Below are 21,911 nucleotides of genomic sequence, written 5' to 3'. Positions count from 1 at the left end.
ACACACACACACACACACACACACACACACACACACACACACACACACACACACAGCCTACTTGCTAAAAACAATTGGGTTTGTCAAATTCGCCAGTACGCTCTACATTTGAGTGGCTCCTCTGTCTTCGTTCAAAACTTAGACGGACATTGCTAGAAGACAAGTAACCGAGAGCATAGTGATGTTAGTTATTTAAATAATCCTGCGAGCTTATATAAACCAATTCTCTCAGAAGTGGTCCATTTCACTTAAACGAAAAAAAAAAATATCAAAAGATAACGCGAGAGTTAGCTGGAATTCAACTTACATTGAAAACTCCGAGACACCGCTTTTTCCCTTCCAACTCGAAGTCTTTTCTTTATAAACTAGCAGCAAGAGGCTGCAATACGCAGTTAAGTTCCAAAAGTAGCTTCCCAAAGTCGTGTGTTAAACAATGAAAGTCTGGTACGTTTGAGGAACACACCGTGCAACAGTTCTCAGGACCGAGCAGCGCCCGGAAACTACAGGAAGCCCGCGAGAGCGTAATGTCGAGAGGGGCAAGACTTAATCCCTATAAACCACTCTTATTGGATAATAGAAACGTGAGGGATGTATTAGTCGACCATGATTCGATTGCACACACGTCAATCATTTCTTTGGGTTTGTTTGACACACTGAAAAACAGACTTCTCTCAACGCAAGAGAAAAGAAAGAAACTGGATGCTTATTTTGAATCGGGTAAAGACAGTTTGAATTAATGTAGAAATCAGATGTATCAGTGTAAAAACAAGTGAATTCTCAGAATAAAATTATATTTCGAAGAGCTCCCCCAATAAGCAAAACATTTTTTTTACCACACAGCAAACGAGGCCAGAGATGCTAGAGCAATGATAGTCCCTGGTCCAAGAGGGGATTTTATTGTATCACGTGTTCTGCCAAGCCTTGGTTAGCAGACAGCTGCCCTCTGAGAGAACTGCCTACACATGCATTCCCCTGTCAAACGAAACGAAACGCTATTTATGTCCATCATTTTTAAGTAAAATCAGGGAAAGAATTGCCTTATATTTACAAACATTAATCCCCACTGCACCCCATAGGGAAAATCTCTAATTTCAGCCCCAATAAGGGAAGAGTAACCACAACACAAATTGATCAGTAACTTGTTTAATGACACTTAAGTAGGGAAGATGTTCATATCTGGAAAACAAGGACTTCTAAGTTTCCTAAAACAGACAAGTTGACAATCAGACTCTAGATAATCACATCAGATCATAATAGCTAGAATATAGTGTAAAAAAAAAATAGAACACTTAATAACAATAACAATAGCTTGAATTTATATAGCACTTTTCAAGAGACAATAGGACGATTAACATGTGTCCGTGGTGACAAAAGAGAAAAAATAAAGAAAAGAAAGTATTTCGCACATAACTGAATAGAAATTAACAGCACTTATGACATGGTGGAGCGTTAAGTGAGGCCAAAGGCCTTAATGAACTGGTAGTGTTTGAGGAGTGTATTGAAAGCGTTGCAGTATTGTGGTTTTCGGCGGGGAGAGAGCTCCAGAGGGTGGAGGTTCTTAATTTGGTGCTGGGGATGGAGCAAGAACCTGTGTTTGAGGACCACAGCCTTCTGAGTGGAGGAGGTCAGTTAGATATGGTAGGGCTAGGGCGTGGAGGGATTTATAAGTGACAAGGAGTCGTTTGTATTTGATGCTGGCTTTGATTGGGAGCCCATGGAGGTGAATGAAGGTCGGGGTGATGTGCTGCCAGGGCTTAGTGAGAACTTCCAGGTTCTGGACCTCGGGGATGTGAAGAATGAGCAGCTGTCAATGTAGTGGACAAGATCCCCAACCTTCCGGCGCAGAGCCTTGAGGGCCACAACAAAGAGCTCAGACCTGTTACTGTTAAGTTTGAAAAGGTTAAATGACACCAAGATTTTTATGTCATTCAGGCAATTGACTAGTGACTTGGGGGTTGGGGGGTTATTAAGGCCATGTTGACAGTTTGATACGACCAAACAGGAAAATGTAGATGGTGAACAAAAGGGGGCCCAGCACTGAGCCTAGGTTGACTGGAGGTCCAAACCTTGCTTTTTCAGGATAGGTGTGACGGATGCCGTTTTGAGGCAGCAGGGGACCATGCCAGAAACCAAGGAGGAATTGATTATGTTGACCATGGTGGAGCAAAGGATGGGTAGAAGTGGCTTAACCAGGGCAGTGGGCGTTGGATCCCAGGAAAAGTGTTATTTAAATGTGTTTATTTGTTTAATTATTCAATATATCTATACAGTACTGATAAATACCAAAAAAAATACCCTCTTTTTTATTTAATCTGGACTGTTCTTGTATTTCTCTCCTTTTTCATTTATTTGTGTTTTAAAGGTGCTACATACATCCAATTATACAGCTTATTGACTTTCAAGTATCCATGAGTACTGAGGGAAATATCAGTAGTTACTAAAAGTTTTTCAATGTATCTATCAATGACTATGCCAATGTTGCATAACCCCCAAAACATATAAATCAATACGTGTTTGTTTGTTTTTTTTAACTTCCATGCACTTAAAGGTTGTTCAGAATTTAGGGACATCTAGTGGTTAAATTGCATGTTGCAGCTGAACACCCCTCACCTAACCCTCCTCTTCCAAAGATGAAAGTGAATCTGTGGTAGCCTTCAGTTGTCATAAAAACTCAAAAGGTGTTAAGTTTGTCAAGTTTAGACTACTCTAAAAAATATGGCGGCCTCCGTAGAGAAGACGTGCTCCCGATGTAAATACAAAGGGCCCATTCTAACCTAAAGAAAACAACTATAGATAAAACACACTAGCGAAATCATCAGTGTGATTATTTAGGGCCCGAGCACTGAATGGTGAGAGGCCCTATTGAAATTGTAAGGATTATTCTTATTCTTATTATTAGGGCCCGAGCACCGAATGGTGAGAGGCCCTATTGAAATAGTAAGAGTTTTTATTAGGGTCCGAACACCGAAAGGTGAGAGGCCCTATTGAAATTGGAAGGATTATTCTTATTAGGACCCGAGCACCGAATGGTGAGAGGCCCTATTGAAATGGTAAGGATTTTTATTAGGGCCCGAGCAACGAATGGTGAGAGGCCCTATTGAAATTGTAAATTATTCTTATTACTAGGGCCCGAGCACCGAAATTGGTGGGAGGCCCTATTGAAATTGAAATGATTATTAGGGCCCGAGCACCGAATGGTGAGAGGCCCTACTGAAACTGTAAGGATTATTCTTATTCTGACCCCAATGAATTTGCTTTTTGAGGGCTTTAACATGCTCAAAAAGTTTCTAAACTTTACAGTAAATTAGAACGTGGTGAAAATGTACGTATTCTGGAGTATTTGGAAATGGGCGTTGTAAAAAGGCTCAACAGCGCCACCTGGAACGCAGCCCCTAGGTTTCCACATAACCGATTTTCACCAAAATCGGGACACAGGTGTATCTTGACTAATCATAGAAAAAAGTCTCAAGGGTATGAAGGTTATGAAAAACCCAACAGGAAGCCCGCCATTTTGGATTTAGTGGCCATTTTGGCCATATTCCACATTTTTACTTTGAAGTACTTGTCCCAGGGCGTTCTTCAGATCAACTTCAAATTAAGATGAGTGTCATCACAAGATGGAGATAAAAACTGATTTAGAGATCGATTTTTCATCACACCTTGTGACCGTGGCATGGCGTAAAAGTTTGATTAAAGGCCATCAAAACACGAGGTTCTGTATCTCGGACATACATTGTCCAATCGAGTCCGAACTAGACACGCAAGACAAGAGTCCCGGCCTGATGACATCTACACAGAAATTATGACTTGAAATCACAGCGCCCCCTGGTGGCAAAAGGAAATGTCTTGTTTTTTGCATGTCTTACACCTGGATGTATTCATTACATTACATTTCATTTAGCTGACGCTTTTATCTAAAGCGACTTACAATAAGTGCATCAACCCCGAGGGTACAGACCCAGAACAAGAATCAAGACAGTACAATTTCTTCAAAATAAAGCAAAACTACAAAGTATTCCTCCTCATCCACTGACCTCAACCATGTCAAACTGTATCAAATGGGTCTCAAGACATTGATAATGAAGACATAAGATTAGTGACTTTTCGTCAAACGCCATATTGATGGCGTGGCATAGAAGTTCATTAACTCGCCGTGAAACACGAAATTGCTGTAACTTCAGCGTTCATGGCTCTATCTGACCCAAACTACATGTGTGTATCAACATCCCCAACACTGAAGTTATACATATGGTTTTAAGGCGGTCCGACCGTGGTGTGGCGTCAAAGTTTGATTAAACGCCATCAAAACACGAGGTTCTGTATCTCGGACATACATTGTTCTACCGAGTCCAAAGTAGAAATGTAAGATAAGAGTCCCAGCCTGATGACATCTACACAGAAATTATGACTTGAAATCACAGCGCCCCCTGGTGGCAACAGGAAGTGACATGTTTTATAATTTGATGAACTGCTCCTGGCTGCTTTACGATATACAGCTAAAATGAGCTCAGTCAAGTCATTGGACCCCGATCAGAATTGTGACATTTCCTCAAACAATTTAAACACTGAGGTGCGGCGAAGGATGGTCCTTCGCCAAATGACACGATGTTGTCATAACTCCACTGTGCATTGTCCTATCAGTACCAATTTTCTGTCACATGATTAGAATCCAAGCAGATATATATGTCTTTAAGTAATAATAGTGATGGCGCCACCTACTGGCAACAGGAAGTAAGCTTTATTTTACAGATATCATTCGATTTACATAACATTTCAGTGTGATGTGCTATTGATAGCGTTGACCGTAATAAGCAGGGAAGGATCGACATCGCGTGACGGATGCAGAAAGTGAAGCATTTATCCTTGCCGCAGAGCGCAAAACGCATGCAACGCGGAGACGTGCACTTGATCGCTCTCCACCAACTGCAACAGGCTTCAACGTGCGGGTGCTCGGGCCCGCCAGTGCTACAACGTAGCCCTAGTTTATATACAAGTTCTGCCAAAAGAGCCCTATCACCTAAATCTCACACACTAAACCTTTAAATACAAAGCTAAATATTGGAAAAGTATGTTTATTAGTCACTTACTAGCATATATGTTAGACTATTATAGCAGTTGTCAAAATGGCTGTCCTTGGCCATATAATGTAAAATTCCCACACTCAGTTGACATTAAAAACACAGAATGAAGGTCTTTATTAGAAATGAACGACAGTTCTGTGGCTCCCTGCTTATTTTAGCTAAAACACTCCCAATATCACTGCCCTTCAGCCTCTGGTAAGGTCAGCAGTGATCTAGAGGAGTGTCTGTTGGGCAGAGCCTGTTGCTGAGGCTGAATGGGCTCAGCATCACAGTGCTCTATGAGGGAGGAGGGAGGCAGCAGGTGACCGTACCTGGTTCCTGCTCTGGGAAAATCCAAAGGTGGAAAGAAATACCTGAAGCAACAAAAATAAAAAGGAAGGAGAGGAGACGAAGACGACAAATACGTGGACAGGGCAAAAACAATGGAATACAGGGGGAAAACACGTAAAAGGAAGTAAAGATGAGAAATCAAAAGGAGAAAGGATGGATTTTGTGCTGTACAAGATTATTGATTTTAAAGGGGCCTATTCAAAGAGAACACACCAGACATAATTTTGTAATTACAGCAAAGTTGATGCCATGAACAGAAGTAACTCATGTATTGAGCTACGACATAACAGACATTTGTGATGCATTACCAAAGAGGGAAAATGATAGCTATGCAGAGGAGATATTATTAATATGCAGGATCCATGTATATCTTTGGAGAGGTCAGCTGCTGCAGGGGAGGGGCAAATGGAGCTCTCTTGCCAATCCTGCATGCAACAAGCAGTACAATATCATATTAAATGTCACAGTTTTGTCAACCAGAGAGAAAACTGCATTACAAAAGTTTACTTGGTCGCAGAGTGGATTATTCTGTAACATAGATCATCATACTGTGCACAGATCCAATGTTACTCAGGTTAGAGTTAAATGTAAAAAAAATTAAAGTCAGGTTATTAAAATAAAAAACATGACTTCAGCCACATACATACTCTGGCAAAACAAGCATTAGCTCAATTAGTTTACTGCTCCTTTTACCATCAGTAAATATGACTAATAATATTTTCTATTATATAGTCCAAATCTTAAAGTAGACATTTGTAACTTTTGCTACACGTGACTATTAATAGATAATGATAAATGCTTAAATTTGATGTAACAACTGGAGAGAACTGAAGATCTGCAATGACACTCACGTTTTATGATGAAATTAAAATGTTTATTGCAATTATGTTACCTGTAAAATATGTATTAGCTTGTTTCTCAAAAGTTACATAGTCGTGTAAGCTGTCAATGTCAATGGCTGTATTCATGCCCACGTGTATAAACTATTTACAATTTTTTTTTACAGGTAGTTAATACGATTGATTCAAGCCATCCTTCTGCTCTGCAAAGAGTTTGGCAACATTTGCTCAGATGCAATCAAATGTATTGAAAAAAAAGAAATGAATGTGCTTCTTTTTAAATGCAACAGTCATATAGCTACTATATGTTAAAATGTTGTAATCAAGTTTATGACGTATACAATATGTTGCTTCCTACCTACAAAATGGTTCTGCCGTATATCGCAATATGAAAAGCACTCAAAATAATTTCAAATGCATATGAACGGCTTTATTTTACTTTTTATACCAAGAAAGTGTTAAGCCCTAAATCATTCTTACAACATGCATCCATACATATCAAGAGGGAAAATAAAATAAAAAACACAACACATTGGCCTCCACAGGCTTGATGCCCTTCAACTCGTATGCTGGAAGCCAAGCTCTTTGCATAAGTGCAGCATTGGGTCAGTTTGGGCCCAGGAGTTTGACAGTTAGAACCTGCAGTCCCAGTCAGTGTGAGGCAGAGTGAGTTGTCAGATTGACTGGCTCGGGTCGGGCTGGGTGAGTGGCGTCTAATGCACCACACCACCTACCTTCCTGCAGACATCCCGTTCAGTGCATTCTGAGGTGACTGAACAGAGGAGCCCACAATGGTGCTCATGGCTGTGGGCTGACCAGATGAGCTGGTGAGCGGGCTGCCGTCTCCCTTCAGGATGCCTGTGCACTTCCAGTTGTCCATGTAGTTTGCTGCAGAAAGACACAGGTGGCACAGTCAGGGATTCACTACTTGTAATATGTAAGTTCTTACGGACGTAATCAAAAGGGAATGAAATGATGTGACAATTTGAGTCAGGGTGATTTGACCATACTTTACCTTACACACACGCACATTGCAGTGGGAGGTTCTCTGCACAGATGCATTAACAACAGCAACAAATCCTCCACATTATTTAGGCGAGAGGTTGTAAAGCAGAAAGAGGCAGAACGTATCATATTAATTCCGCTGCAGAGATCACGTGATAATTTTTACAGCACACCCACACCGTCATCATCTTTGTCTGTGTCTTCTACGCCTGTGTCACCACTTTTTCACCGGGAGATGTTGCTTTACTTGTGATAGATACGTACATCTGATTTTGTGAAGATGCATAACCACTGGCAGGGAAAATCAGTTTTTTTTTCTCTATTGTTGCTGTTATGTTATTGTACCTTATTTTGTATTTCTGAAGGTTAAGTTTATTTCTCTATATAGATGATGCAAACTTTTGTATGTATTTTCACTTTACACAATAGTTAAAATGTTCAGCTATAATAAAGTTTTCTTTCTCTGTTGGTTGTATTCTTTGTGGATTTCCAAAGCATCTGTTTTATCTGAAACAAAAAAGCAAGTGCGAGACACAAGATCGGCAATAGTTGTCGGCTCACCGACTTCAAGACTGTTCGAAGTTTTTTCTGGCCACCCATGCAAACGGTTTGTATTTACATAGTGTTTTTCTAGTCTTGACTATTTAAAGCACTTTAAGGTACAAATTTAGCAATTCATCCATTCATACATACAGTGCATCTATGAGAATGGCACTGCAATCATCTCGCCGCTTGGGCATTCGGAATTGGGTAGACTGGGATTAAACCACCAACTAGGGCTGCACGATATATATAAAATGTATCGTCATCCCGATATCAACATGCGTACATATTTACAGACAATTGCTCAAAATGTGGACAAATCAATGTCTGAACTCGTTGGCACTATCAGCATGTCAGCTGGTAAGAAAGTAAACAAGGATCTCTCCTCTCGCTGTGAACAGTTTTTGGGCCAGCATACATTAGCTAGTTTAATTTTTTACCTTGATTTGTTCATACAGGGATGGTTGATGATCTCGAAGATGTTGCAACATGTTTGACGTATTTTAAACTTTGGCAGTCACTTTTGACAGCACGTTTTGCAGATTTAATATCCGTCTTCATTGCCCTGCATTTTTAGATATCCAAAATGCTCCCACACTGCACATTTAAGGCATTTTTTCTTGGTGTCAATAAGGCTGGTACGTCATTTCCCTCTTCTCAACTAACGTTTCAGTTAAGTGGCTCGCACGCACAAACAAGTGCATCTGCACACACAAAACGTGATTCATGAGGAGATCTGCGAACATACAGAATACGTGACTCACGAGATGCAGGAAACCATAGTAAGGTATTCAGGGTTCCCACGCTTGCCTTGAAAAAAAATTCCATGATACCTCCTGATTTTCCAGGTACCATATTAAGTGATTATCTATAGGCCCCTGAAGCTTTCCGCCCCCATCCGCGCCCCCTTCCTCACACACAGACAACCCCCTAGGCCACCTGACTACAGTGTTGCCAACTTGGCGACTTTGTCGCTAAATCTGGGGACTTTCCAGATCCTCATGGCGACTTTTTTTGTTAAAAGCTACTAGCGACAAATCTAGCGACTTTTTCCGGTGATATTGGAGACTTTCTGGTGTTTTGGAGACTGACGTGAAAGCACGTATCGTTCTGCAGTGACTGTCCTCAACGAGCAGCTGCCGTGAGCCCCTCCGCCGTCACAATGCACTCACAGGCGGTCAGTCTCCCAGTAGCCTTGCGCAGCAGTCCCAGCTGCAGTCAGAGCAGAGAGGAGACCCACACTCCGCGTTATCCAGACTGCAAATGAATCGCGCGTGCGCAAGGCCGCCGCTGTTCTGGCTTACAGACCGGGATGTAAGTGTCAATGTATCTTCACTGTCACTGGAAAACGTGGATCATTGAGTTCAGTCTCTTCATCGATGCAGAGTCCACATCGCGATGCATCTACCAGAGTGTCTCTTTTGGATAATTTTGCCGGTCCCAAGCCCGGATAAAGGAGGCTTGGATGTAGAGCTCGCAATTCCGCCCCACTTAACAGCCTTTTGATTAAATTTGATATTCTAAGATTTAACAATACAGGACAAAATTGATTTATATATATGGGTCTGGATACAGCATTAAGTCATGACGTTATTTTGAGAAGTGATGGCCTATTTCAATGGCAAGATAAAAAATAAAAAAACAAGAATCAACAGAAGACAACGGAAGCGTATTGCATTCAAAAAACAGTTTGTTTGAAATAGGAAATACGTGAATGAAATACGCTTCCGTAGAAGAAAGCTCATTTTTAGTTCAAACATATTTAGGCTTTTTTTTACGATTATTACGATTATGCAAATTAGGCGATGACGTCATTTAGCGACTTCTAGCGACTTTTAGGACAGCCAATAGCTACTTTCCTTACTGAGGAGTTGGCAACACTGCCTGAGTACTTACTTGATTTAAAAGATGTGACAGTCAAGTCTACATTGTAAATGCTTTTGAGATTATGAGTCTTACGTAGAAGGGCTGTAGTATGCCTACTCTTACTCTGTAAAAGCTTTTGTAAATCAAACTAATGAACCTAAAAGGGAAAACATAAGGCTGGTTCCCCTGTGGTTCCTCAGTACAGCAACCTCACTAGTAAGCTTAGGTTAACAGTATAGATGTATAGAATCAGTCTGGTCATGATCAATGATTTTTTTAAAATGTCTCACCCCAAATGTTCCTATTTAGTAGTATCATTTTTTTGAAAGAAATAAAAACGAAAAATCACAAAATAGCTAAAAGTAGATATAAGATTGAATGTTAAAAAATGTATCAAGACTAGACTGGTCATGTCAACTAGTATAGAAGTAATGTCACAGCCTAATGTGAAAATGTATTGGTAGTTAGCTAGCAATGCAAGCTAACTACCAATACCAACTACGAAGATTGCACTGCATGTGCTTGCTAACCATCATTAATGAATCCAAATTCAAAACAAGCTCCCCTAAATGTGGTGAATAACACGGTTTTAGGATAAGTCAATGAGTGAAATACAGATGGGGATCAAACATAGTTCTAGTATTTTAAAAGCAAGGTAAAAATTACCTAAACAATTATAGTGTAAGCTGCTAGCTAGCAAATTGCAATTAGCTAGTTAGGAAGATTGCACTGCTTACTAACTAACGTTGATAAACCCAGGTTTACCACACAGTTAAAACACAGCTACTTACATTTTGAGGATAAACTTGCATAAGAAGTTTCACTGTAGATGTCAAGGCTTTCGTGTTGGCTGGAAATGCATGTATTTGACCCTTCTATTGAGATTGCGAGTAATGTTTCTCGGTTATTATTCCCGAAGTCCACCAATCCGAAACTATACTTTTAAAGTCCATATCACCAGGTTTCCTGCATCGAATTCCAACATCAAATATACCAGATAGGATGCCAAGAGAATGTTCTACAACATGGGATCATCCATTTCTATCTACAGTGAAAAGCTGTTCACATGTAAAGGGTTTTTATAAATTCATCTTAATTCTGTGCTCAATAGTTTAACTATATTACTATTTTACACATCGATAACATTTTCCAGGACAACTGTTTCAATTTCAATGTGAGTGTTAACTTTTGCTCAGTTTCCATGACTTTTCCAAACCTGGAAAATGAACAAATAAATTCCATGTTTTCCATGGTTTCCAGGTACCGTGGGAACCCTGGTATTGTAGTTTTTACAATTCTTACAGTTACAAAACCGTGGTTATCATAAAGGTCCCTAGGTGAGTCTATGCTTACTCATAAAAGATGTATTCTAAATATTTTTATTAAAAAGAAAACTGCTTTTTCAAGATGAAATGAAGAGAAATGAGTAGTCATTAACAGCAGGCAACACCAAAAAATCCTCCCAACCTTTCCAGAGCCGCACACAGCCATCATCCCCAGAGGAGGCCAGCAGGGTGCTGGTGATGTTCCAGCTCACACGCCACACCTGGGAGTTGTGGTTGTCAAACTGAGCCATAATCTGCACTTCAAACTTCGTGGGTCCTGTTGAGGTGCTATCCTTCCTATAAGATGCATCAAAGATATATATTTTTGTATAGATTTATGACATTTTTGAAGATTCACTGACACGTAGAAGGCAGGTATAAAGCAATGACACTACAACCTCTATGTGTGAGTCCTTCATATGACAACTTTGACAATTAACATAGGAAAAAACGGAATTGATCACCTCATAGGAACAAGCTTAAAGATTCTGACATCTTTCGTTGCAATGGCAAGGACATGGAAGGATCTTCCCAGGTTTGGAGCAAATGCAATGTCATGGACTGCATCAGTGACAGTCATCAGCGTCTCTGCTTTGGCATATTTCCTTTTAAACATTGATAAATAATTTTTAAAAAACAATACATTTTACGAAAACTAAAAAAAATACAAAGATTTTTTGTTTATATTGGTTAACTTTAAAAGTTGCTTAAGGAACCCTAAAGGACACATACCTTGTATTTTCATTGTACTCATAGATCTGAACTTTCCCACCGTATGACACGTTGCTGTCGTCACTCCCCACTGCAAACATTGGTGGATGTGCACGTGAGCTGGTTGGTACGGAGAAAAAAAAGTGTTCAAGTTAAAATGCTCAAAATCTAAATTCAAGGCTGTTGTCTTTTAAGAGGGAATTGGAGATTGAACACTTATTGATTTTATGACAGGTTTCACCCAAAACACATTTATGAAGAATAAAAGAGGTCAACTGTTTAGAAACATGGCTTAAATACACTTGTACCTCATTAAAATTGTGCCCTAAATGTTCACAAATGTGTATTCAATGAGTTCTAATCCACACTTAAATACCTAAAACCAATTTACCAGCTGAAGACTCTATACGGCAACCAATAAATGGAATGTCTTAAAAACAGGACTTTTTTCTGCTGGAAAAACATCAAGTCCTTTATACTCCTTTCTGCTACAGTGGATCTGAGGCCCAGTACACTAGGCCTGCACCTATTAATTATCATTTTTATCGATTAATCCAACACATTAATCCATCATTTTCAGATTGATCTAATGATTATTTTTTAGATTAATCTATAGATGATTTTTAAGTACTTGATTAATATAATAATGAATTTATAAAAAAAATTATTCAAAGACTTACATACAAACAAATCTGATGAAAACAAAGTATGCACTACAAGGCATTTTTCCATAAGAAACAAAAATAGCCAAGTCAGAACTGCTTCAACAGTCCCATACCTCTCCAAAATAAAATAAGTGGAAGAGCTTGTTCCATTAAAATTAACGTAATGAATCAGTCTACATTAAGCTTTCCAACAACAAAATAAATGAAAACTAAAAGGAAATTCAAGTTATTTTCTGGAGAAATATCAAAACACTGTCTAAATTCAGGTTTAGCAGTCTATCAAAAAACAATCTTGAAGTAGCTTAGTTGTTGGATCAATGGGCCTCATTTACTAACAGTGCATACACACACATCTGTGCATAAACCGTGTGTACGTCAGTTGACGCACAAATCTGGGATTCATCAATAGTTCGTACCTATATTTGTTGGTACTCTGCGAACAAATTTAGAATTTTCTCAGACCATGCGTATGCACAAATAATGAAGGCCCGGTTGTCCTGGAAAATGTAAACACACACCCTTTTGACTAAATGCATAGTATATTAAAACTCCATTTATAAAAATTAAAAAAAAAGTAGATAGACAGCAATAATTTAATTTATTAATGCATTTACAAAATGTTTTAAATTGCTACGATATTGATGCTCTTTCCTCCTCATCATCTCTATAAAAACCTGATGAATTTATATTTATGTTTCTGGATAAATGGGGCTTCGCTTCTTCTGCAACAATGAAGTGTCCTGTCTGCAGGACTGTGTGTGTGTGTGTGTGTGTGTGTGTGTGTGTGTGTGTTTGTTCGTCTCTGTCCCTCTTCACACGAACTGATAATCACATGTATTCAGTTATTAATCATGATGTCAAATCATGTCTCTTGATCATTCCGGTCACTTTAACCGTAATGTCCTGACTGTGCACGTCAAGTCTCGTCTCGTGTATCAGGTTTATTGCAACCATGTGTCTCAAACTCTAAAGTTAATCAAGTAAACATCGGCACTGTACGTGTCCTAATAACTTGTTAACAATCGATTTAAAAGGATTCTGATTCACAAATGTATGCATGGTGGTGAGAACAAAAATCGTCTGGTCCGCACTTGTCATGAAACTGGCGGCGATTTTGCGTTTTAGTCGACGAAAACAAATTACATTTTAGTCGACGAAAACTACTTACATTTTAGTCAATAACTAATTACATTTTAGTCTAGTTTTAGTCACATTTAATAGCCACATTAAACTCCTTTTCTTCCCTTCTCAGGCCCAGGGACCCTGTGTTGTGTCTAAAACTGCATAATGGTCTAGCTTGCAGTACTTAGGTTGTCCATTAGATATCCCTACCAGCATAGGTCTATAGCAGGGGTCGGCAACCTTTACTTTCAAAAGAGTCATTTTGCCCCCTCTTCCCCCAAATAAAATTTGTCTGGAGACGCAAAACATGTTTGATAACAAAGCTAATAAAGTTTAATATAATGTTATACTATACTAAACTATAGTTTGTTGCATTTACGAAGTTATAGAACGACATAAAGAAAACTCCTGACATTTTATTGCTATTTGTACCTGTTACAACAAAGGAAAACACAGAACACTTATGAAGAGAATAAAATACACAGGCAAGTGTGACCTACTTTGAAATAAATTAAACACAGAACCTTGTAGGGCTATTTGAGTCCTCCCAATATTTGTGGGAAATGTATGAATTAAGAAGTACCCTATTTTGAAATAAATAAAAACATATAGCTGCAGCCTAATAGCTTAAAAATATATATTTAGTTTTAAATGTGAAAACAAAAGTGAGAGCAGGTCAGACTGGAGGCGAACACAGATACTGAAGCTCGGTACAAACCACCTGCAGCTTCTGCTCTGATCAAGAAACTGCTGCGCTGATCTCGGAGCAGCTGAGACCAGAGAAACTCTGTGTTTTCACTGTTTCCATAGTTAAGAAGCAGCCAGTCACTTAGCAGCTACTCAACGTGAACGAGCTCTGATCATGTGTCTCTGAGCGAGTGAGCGGGGAGCGGTGCGTACACACACACACACACACACACACACACACACACACACACACACACGATGATGATGAAAAATTATGTGACTTAGTCAACCACCAACATTTTCGTCCCGTCTCGTCAACGAAAGTTAAAATAGATTTAGTCATAGTTTTTATTTTCGAAGATACGTTTTCGTTACGTCTTCGTCTCGTCTTCGTCATGGAAAAAAGATCGTTAACGAATATTTTTCGTCATAGTTTTCATCAACGAAATTAACACCGAGTGGCGCTCATATTATTTCACATTTTTGTACACAAGACGCTTTTTAAGAGAGAAATTATCAGATCTGTGAAGCTGAAGCCAAAAATTCGTGAATAAAATATCGATTGGAATATGCACAACTAAAAACACACAATTTTCGAAATATTAATTTAATTTGTAGATAAACTAATGCACATATTCCCTATTTTAGCACAGCAGAACATCTCTAATCTAATGTTGACCAAGTTTGGTTATCCAGAATTAACTTTACACATCATCAACAACATCATTTCCATTAGTAATACATTACAAAGAGTAAGAATGTTTAGGCAAGATATCAATAAGATCATTCTGAGTTTCTGACTAGTTAAAATAACATCTTTAATTTAGTTTGACCACTCAAAACTCAAATCTTTAACATCTGTAACAGCAGGGAGTAGTAAGAACTACTTTTGCCATTTATTTGCATGGGGTTTCTCTTCATAAATATCCACAATTCTGTAGAATTATTACCATCTTTCATGAAGATGGTATAAATATCTACAGTTAAATCCTGAAACAACACCATTCTGATGTATAAATTGAGGCGAATTAGATATCTTGAACTAGAATTATGACAGGATGTGTCAGGATTAATTGTTAATATCTGAAACTGGTATGGTCATACACAAGTTGCAGATATCTGTAATACATAGAAAAAGGGCACTGAGAATGAAGTTGCTTTTCAAATAAACTGCTTGTAGGGATTTATGTGTTTTGTCTTTTTATCCGATTAATAATCAATTAATCGGACAAATGATTGAATATAATGTCGAATAATTAACAGATTTATTGATAATCAAAATAGTTGCAGCCATATTAAAATATGCGTTCAACAGTCCTCCTGTATTTGTAGCAGTTCTATATTGTTTAGAAATAAAAGCTTATAAGTTGTTATGTAAACATCCAGTTGTATTTACCCATTTTAACTATGAAGTAAGGCCAGGTTACTGGGGAGCAGTGACAATTTAGTGAGTGGAGGAATTTCAAGAAGAGGAGTAAAAATGTTAGACCAATAGCATTGGTCCTTATTCACAGCTGACAATTGGACTCATCATAGTTTGAAAAGCACAGGTATCAATAACATTAATAATGAGCTGTTCTATTAAAGCAACACAGTTAGCCATGACAATGTGAAAGCGAGCCTGTACAAATCTGTACTTTTCCTATCAAAGCAAGTCTAAATGTCTTCTATAAGGGCCTATGGCTTATTTAGGAAGAAATGCTGTTGGATGTTTATAGAACAAAATATCTTTCATTCATCACTAGCCCCTGTTTACCCTTCCAATAATAATTCTATAGAATGTATCTGACTGGCTTCAGTGACATTAGAGCATACTTAACAGGCACGTGCACAGACATTTTGGGGGGCAGGTGCTCAAACCCCCAAAAAAGGGCACCCATCGTGAAAATTATTTATGAAATTAAAAATAATAATAATAAATAAGGTAGGATATTTTCAACTTATATATTCATTTTTGTTAACAAACTAACTCAAATTATCAAATTGAATAAATAAATGAATAACAGGCTAAAACAGACAAAACAAGCCAACTGACAGAGTTGAAGCATAAGCAGCATTACACTAATAATATACCACAATATACCTCACCAGACTGTCATGTAGCTCAACTTAAGACCTTTCATTCCAATAATTACGAAACAAAAATTTTAAATGAAACAAAACTAGTGAACTTGTCTTATTTGTAGAACAGTAAAACTGCCTTTAAATTCTCTGCCTGTATCCCTCTCCCTCTTCATTAAACATGACAAACGTCAGTAAACAGCTGGACAAGGCTTTGAAATCACGGATTTCGTGAGTTTTTGTTTATTTATTTTTTAGGAAACGTCGGACCAGTTGCAACTTAATGTTTTCGTAATGCGATAATGTTGTGGTTAATTTATCACCAAACTTCGGAGGATTGCACAAACACCGTCATTACCTGTTTGTCTGATGCTGCGGGTCAGAGAGGAAGTGGCAGCAGCCGTTTGGCGCTCAGCGCTGCATGAGCACTAAGTGGAGGAGGAGGAGGAGGGAGCATGTCGGGGCAAAATTCTCACAAGAACTCAAATAAATGCCCGTCAGATATCAAAACACATTTGGGGGGAATTGATGACAGAGAGAGTAATTTTTATTCTTAAATATTGATGAATGAAGAAAAGATTGGGCTCCAGCAGAAGGGGCACTTTTCTCATCCAGGGCAAAAGGGCAGGTGCTTGAGCACCACTAGGAATCTATCTGTGCACGTGCCTGGTACTTAACATCAACTCTCTCTTATGTAGCCTCTATCTATTCTATTCTTTTCATTTTTCACTGTTGGGAGAAAAACACAATTACTTTTTCAACATTTGTCTTGATTTAAAATGATCACACAGCAAATTGTGTTCTGTAACAGCAATTTGTAGATTATACTATTGTGAAAAAAATACTGTAGCTAATGTTTTCACTACAATGAAGATAATAGATTTTTTTTTTTATCTTTTAATTCAAATCCTTCATTAAATTGAAATGTACCTTCTAGAACTAACATGTATTGTAAAGTAAGATATGTATTAATCAATCGAATCAAATTTGAATGGTATAGCCCATATTCAGAAATGTAATTGTCTCATAGAGCTTATGAGGGATCCCTCTCCCAAGACGGACAGAAGTGCAAAAGATGCCATATATAGATATATATAGATATATATCTATATATAGATTAGGGATGGGCATAATTAATTGACGATCGATTAATTGATCATTAAGAATTTCGTCGATGAAATAATTTTTTCATCGAGAAATTCGCTAATTACACATTTGACCACGGGGGGGCAGTGTTTGAAAAAAACGCCACAGTCCTATTCAGTTACCTGCGACTGGCTGCGAGTTACCGTGTAGTTCCATTTCCAAAGTAAACATGAAGAGGTCATGGCGAAGTGTTGCATGGGACCATTTTGAGTTAAAAAATGACTTGTACACCGGGGGTCGCGGTGGTGGATCCATTGTGGCGGATTCTGGGCTGATCGTGGTGCTGGTGGCGGACCCTGTGTCGCGTTGGCATTGGGCACGGGCGGTGGACCAGGACCGTGGTGGTGGCTTGTGATGGGTCCTGGTGGGCGGCGGTGGACGGTGACTGAGGACTGGAGTGGCGTCTGGTCTGGATGGTGGATCGTGGTCTGGATGGTTGCTGACCATGGACTGTGCTTGCAGCGGGACTGCTTGGCATGTCATGTTGGGGTTGTCCTTCGGGATGTCTACCCTCATCAAATGCTGCTAGAGACTTTAATCTTTAATCTTGAAGACTTTAATCTTGATGATGTTTTCCTGCACGTGGCATCTATTGCACTTCTGTCCGTCCTGGGAGAGGGATCCCTCTCATGTGGCTCTCTCTGAGGTTTCTACATATTTTTACCCTGTTAAAAGGGTTTTTAGTAGTTTTTCCTTACTCTTGCTGAGGGTTAAGGACAGAGGATGCCACACCCTGTTAAAGCCCTATGAGATGAATTGTAATTTGTGAATATGGGCTATACAAATAAAATTTGATTGATTGATTTGATTGATTGACTTGGTTCACTGCCAACACTGCGAAGCTATCCCAGTGCTGGGGGAGACGAGGAGCCTGCGTTGTCTGACACGGACGAGGGGAGCGCAAACACCGGAGCCGCGGCCAGGCTAGCCAAGTTAGCGCGGAGCTACCTGTGTATCACGGCGACGTCAGTCCCCTCAGAGCGGGTTTTTTCGGCGGCTGGACTGACGGTCACCAGGCTGCGTTCGCGTCTGACCCCAGAGCATGTTAACATGCTCATCTTTAACAACACAAATCCGTAGGCTGGTGCTGAAGTTGTATGTGAGTTACTGGTTATTTTTATGAAGCTTTCTCGACTCTGTACCTTGTTTGATAGTTTTGAGTTACATTTGGCAAAACCTGTCAGACCTAAGTATTATAAATTTGTAGTTGTTGTTTAACATTATGTTTTTTATATTATTATTATTTTATTTTGGAGAAGAAAAAAAACGAGGGTCAGTTGTGTTTAGTAACACCGGCTTCTAGCTGTCGGCTCCGCTGCTTAAGATTACGGCAGCACATATTTTGTTCATCTTGTAATAAAGATCTCAATGAGGAAACACGCTTTTTTTTCTCCACTGCATTTTAATGTAGCTTATAAATAGTGAATTTTTTAACTTGAAAATATTAATGATTAATCGAAAATTCGTCATTAACTCTCCCGACGATCGACGAAGACAATTTCGTCGAACGCCCATCCCTGATATAGATATATATAGATAAATGAATCTATATCTATATAGATATCATATACATTGCAGACACTGCATTGTCACAGTATTTTTTTTATGTGAAGTTGTGTTCTAACCTGGAGGGATTCCAAGAAATGCAGCTGCAGCTGAGCTTGCAGGAGATCTCGTGCTGCAGGGACCATTGACTCAGGTTCATCACATCAGGAGCCTCGTAAATCCTCACCACTCCATCCGCAGAGCAGGTGGTCAACATCAGGCCCATGTGTTTGGGGGCAAATTTCACATCAGTCACTGAAGTTCTACTGTCCACCAGTGTGGTTCTCTTTATCTAAAGCAGAACAATGTGAAATACTTGGGTCAGAGCTTTCATGAAAAACAAAGAACTTTGGCAAAGTAAGTGGATGATCATCCCCGTTATAACTGCAACAGAAAGAGCAGAATCTGGTGGTACAGTTGTACTCACCCAGTGGCTCAATCCTCTCTGTTTGTCATTGGACTCGCCTACAATCTCTTCCCACACAGCAGCTGTCCTGTCAAAGGAGCAGGAAGCCAGAACCTGCCCAAATTCTGGATGAGCCCAGGTCACTCTCCACACTGAACCGCTATGTGTCTAAGGAAAAGAGAGTAGAGATTCTGTCAAATCACTGATCTCCAAAAAGAATATTATCAAATGATGTGTACTGTTTGCTTTGTGTCATGTTGTTGTTTGTTTCATGGGTCTTGGTTTGAAGTGGGGGATGTGAATGATGTGCATTGTTGTGAAACTGAATTTCCCAGATAAAAGACAATAAACTTACTAGTTCAAGCTGTATCCTCAAGGAATTAAAGATAACTCAAAAATAAAATTATGAAAATGTATTAGCTTTAATCGGATGGTATAATATAATTTTAGCCGTAAGCTTCTAAAGGTTAAAAGTGATCGAGCAGCATGTGGTTTACCTTCCAGCTTGCTGTGCAGTGCCATGCTCCATTTTCACTTTTGTCCCAAACCTGAGAGAAATGAGATCACAATTTAAACAAGAGTTGCATTGAAGTACGTGTGTAAATGTCAAGTAACATAACACGCACTAGCATAACTGGAAACTAAAAAGGTCTTCACTTTGTGGTCCTGAATCGATCAGATTACAGCTTCTTAATCACAAGTGTACTATACGTGTATATGTAATGTAATGTACATACTGGGGAGTTTCTTGTTGTTCCTCCATGCTAACTCTGAAAAGATTACCTACAACTACAGTAGCGTACAACTTTCCCACAGCGTCACTAGTTTATGTGCTAAAAACATGTCTAACCTAAGCTAAATAAAACAAGGTAAAACTGCAATCAAAAGTCAGAATTAGCAACATACTTAATGTTGTTTAAGTCCGAATATTAAGTGATGAGCTCAGGGCGCTTGTGGTGAGGCTCACGTTAACTAGCTAGCGATGAAAGCTAACGCTAACGTTAGCAAACTGATGCTCCAAGTAACTTACCTTAACACTTTGGTCACTGGAGCACGTTGCCATTCTCCGGCCGTGGAAATCATACGACACATCGTGGATCAGATCTCTATGATCCGCAGCGATACTACGCGCTACAAACATGATTGCAACAACACAGTCCTAACAACACTGGCGACACAATTCAGCTAGCAGGCCTGTCATGTGTCTATTTGAGCGTGTATGTTTGGCGGGTCGCCGTAGTATGTGTGTGTGTTAGCAGTGAGTGTGTGCTCCCAAGTTGACCACAGAGGGGCGCATATTCTTCTTTTTCTTTTTGTTGTTTAATGGCGGGTTGCACCTAACCTTAAAGGTGCATTACCTTCACCTACTATGCTGGAGTGTGGGTCCGCGTCTCTACCGAAACTTTACTTTCAAAATTAAAGCATTTAATACAAAAACGGAAATGAGATTGTCTGACCTCAAAGTGAGCCAATATTTCACAATGAAATAACAGAAAGACACTTCATCCATATTAACAATAACATAAATTGGGTTATTTACAGATACCAATGCTTATAGTGAATCTGAACATACTATAACCTTTTTTTTTTTTTTTATCTTATTTTGCTATGTCCATTGTAATGCCATTGTTATTGGCAACATCTCAAGTGTATATACTGTCAGATGATCCTGTGTTCTTTCCTTTATATTTATTTTAAGGTCTGGGATAGCAAAAGCAAATCCCGTTTTTCCCGTTTTTGGCTCCTTTGACCGATCTGTATATATTGGGAACAGGGTATTGTGTGTAGTCCTTAACCTTTCCTCTCGGCCTACTATGTCTACCCAATTTCCTTTTCATTTGTCTCTCTTCAACTGTTCCTGGATATAAAAGTCTAATGATACAGGTGGAAATAACCATGTTGGTGTCACAGGATAAGGAGCTTTTGCACTATTTTATCATGTAAGCTTATCTCTTTTGCCATTTTACTAGCTGTCCATGCATAGCACTCTGTCTTAGCTTTCTCACTTTCCCAGCATGGTCTAAGGGCACTCACAGTCCCAGTAGTTTAGCATTAGCTGTTTGTATCTGAGGTTCTCCCATCTCCACTTGGACAGCTATGTTTGGGGAGGTCTTAATAGCCCCAAAGCATATTGCCTGATTTTGTATTCTTCTAGTTTATTTAGCAAGGTTTTTGCTGCTGGCCTGTATACCACACTTCCAAAGTCAAATACTGATCTAGTTATGTGCAATATAATATATAATATATAATAATCTAGTACTGTACATTAGATTAGATTAGATTTTAGATTAGATTCAACTTTATTGTCATTGCACAGTACATAATCAATGAAATGCAGTTAAGCATCTAACCAGAAGTGCAAAAAAAGGCATTAAAGTGCAGGGTATTGTGCGTATTTAAAGTGGAATGTAAATAAATAAGATATGTAAAGTAAGAAATATATATGGAATAGTACAGTATTAAAAGGTATTGTATGATATAAGAACTATGAGCAGTAAGAAATATATATGGAGTAGTACAGTATTAACAGGTATTGTATGATATAAGAACTATGAGCAAGATAAATATGTAAAAATATA

The 21,911-nt window shown here is 38.9% G+C and overlaps 2 protein-coding genes across 10 annotated transcripts in view; both read right to left on the bottom strand.

Moving 5' to 3' along the window:
- Positions 1–6,970, bottom strand: part of cep192 (centrosomal protein 192) — a 63,882-nt gene extending 56,912 nt beyond the window's left edge. For 7 of the 9 annotated variants that reach the window (XR_008339834.1, XM_053431885.1, XM_053431889.1 and 4 more), the window contains exon 1: positions 308–515. Coding sequence is in view for 1 of the 9 variants with exons in the window: in XM_053431892.1 (XP_053287867.1) it covers positions 308–309 (2 nt within the window). In the remaining 8 variants the exon portion in view is untranslated. Of the gene's footprint in view, positions 1–307; positions 531–5,392 lie in introns of those variants that run through there. The other 2 variants (XM_053431888.1, XM_053431887.1) reach the window with 2 other exon arrangements.
- seh1l (SEH1-like (S. cerevisiae)) lies at positions 5,166–20,689 on the bottom strand. Its single transcript, XM_053431894.1, has 9 exons — positions 20,363–20,689; positions 19,830–19,880; positions 19,354–19,500; positions 19,007–19,218; positions 11,722–11,820; positions 11,454–11,594; positions 11,132–11,286; positions 6,985–7,138; positions 5,166–5,434 (listed from the first exon to the last, which is right to left on the bottom strand). The coding sequence occupies exons 1-9, from the start codon at positions 20,471–20,473 to the stop codon at positions 5,257–5,259; spliced, it is 1,248 nt and encodes a 415-aa protein (XP_053287869.1). The 5' UTR covers positions 20,474–20,689; the 3' UTR covers positions 5,166–5,256.
- Positions 20,690–21,911: the final 1,222 nt, after the last annotated feature.

Source organism: Pleuronectes platessa, chromosome 10 (assembly GCF_947347685.1).
Source record: "Pleuronectes platessa chromosome 10, fPlePla1.1, whole genome shotgun sequence".
NCBI lineage: Eukaryota > Metazoa > Chordata > Actinopteri > Pleuronectiformes > Pleuronectidae > Pleuronectes > Pleuronectes platessa.
This window is presented reverse-complemented; position numbering and strand designations above follow the sequence as displayed.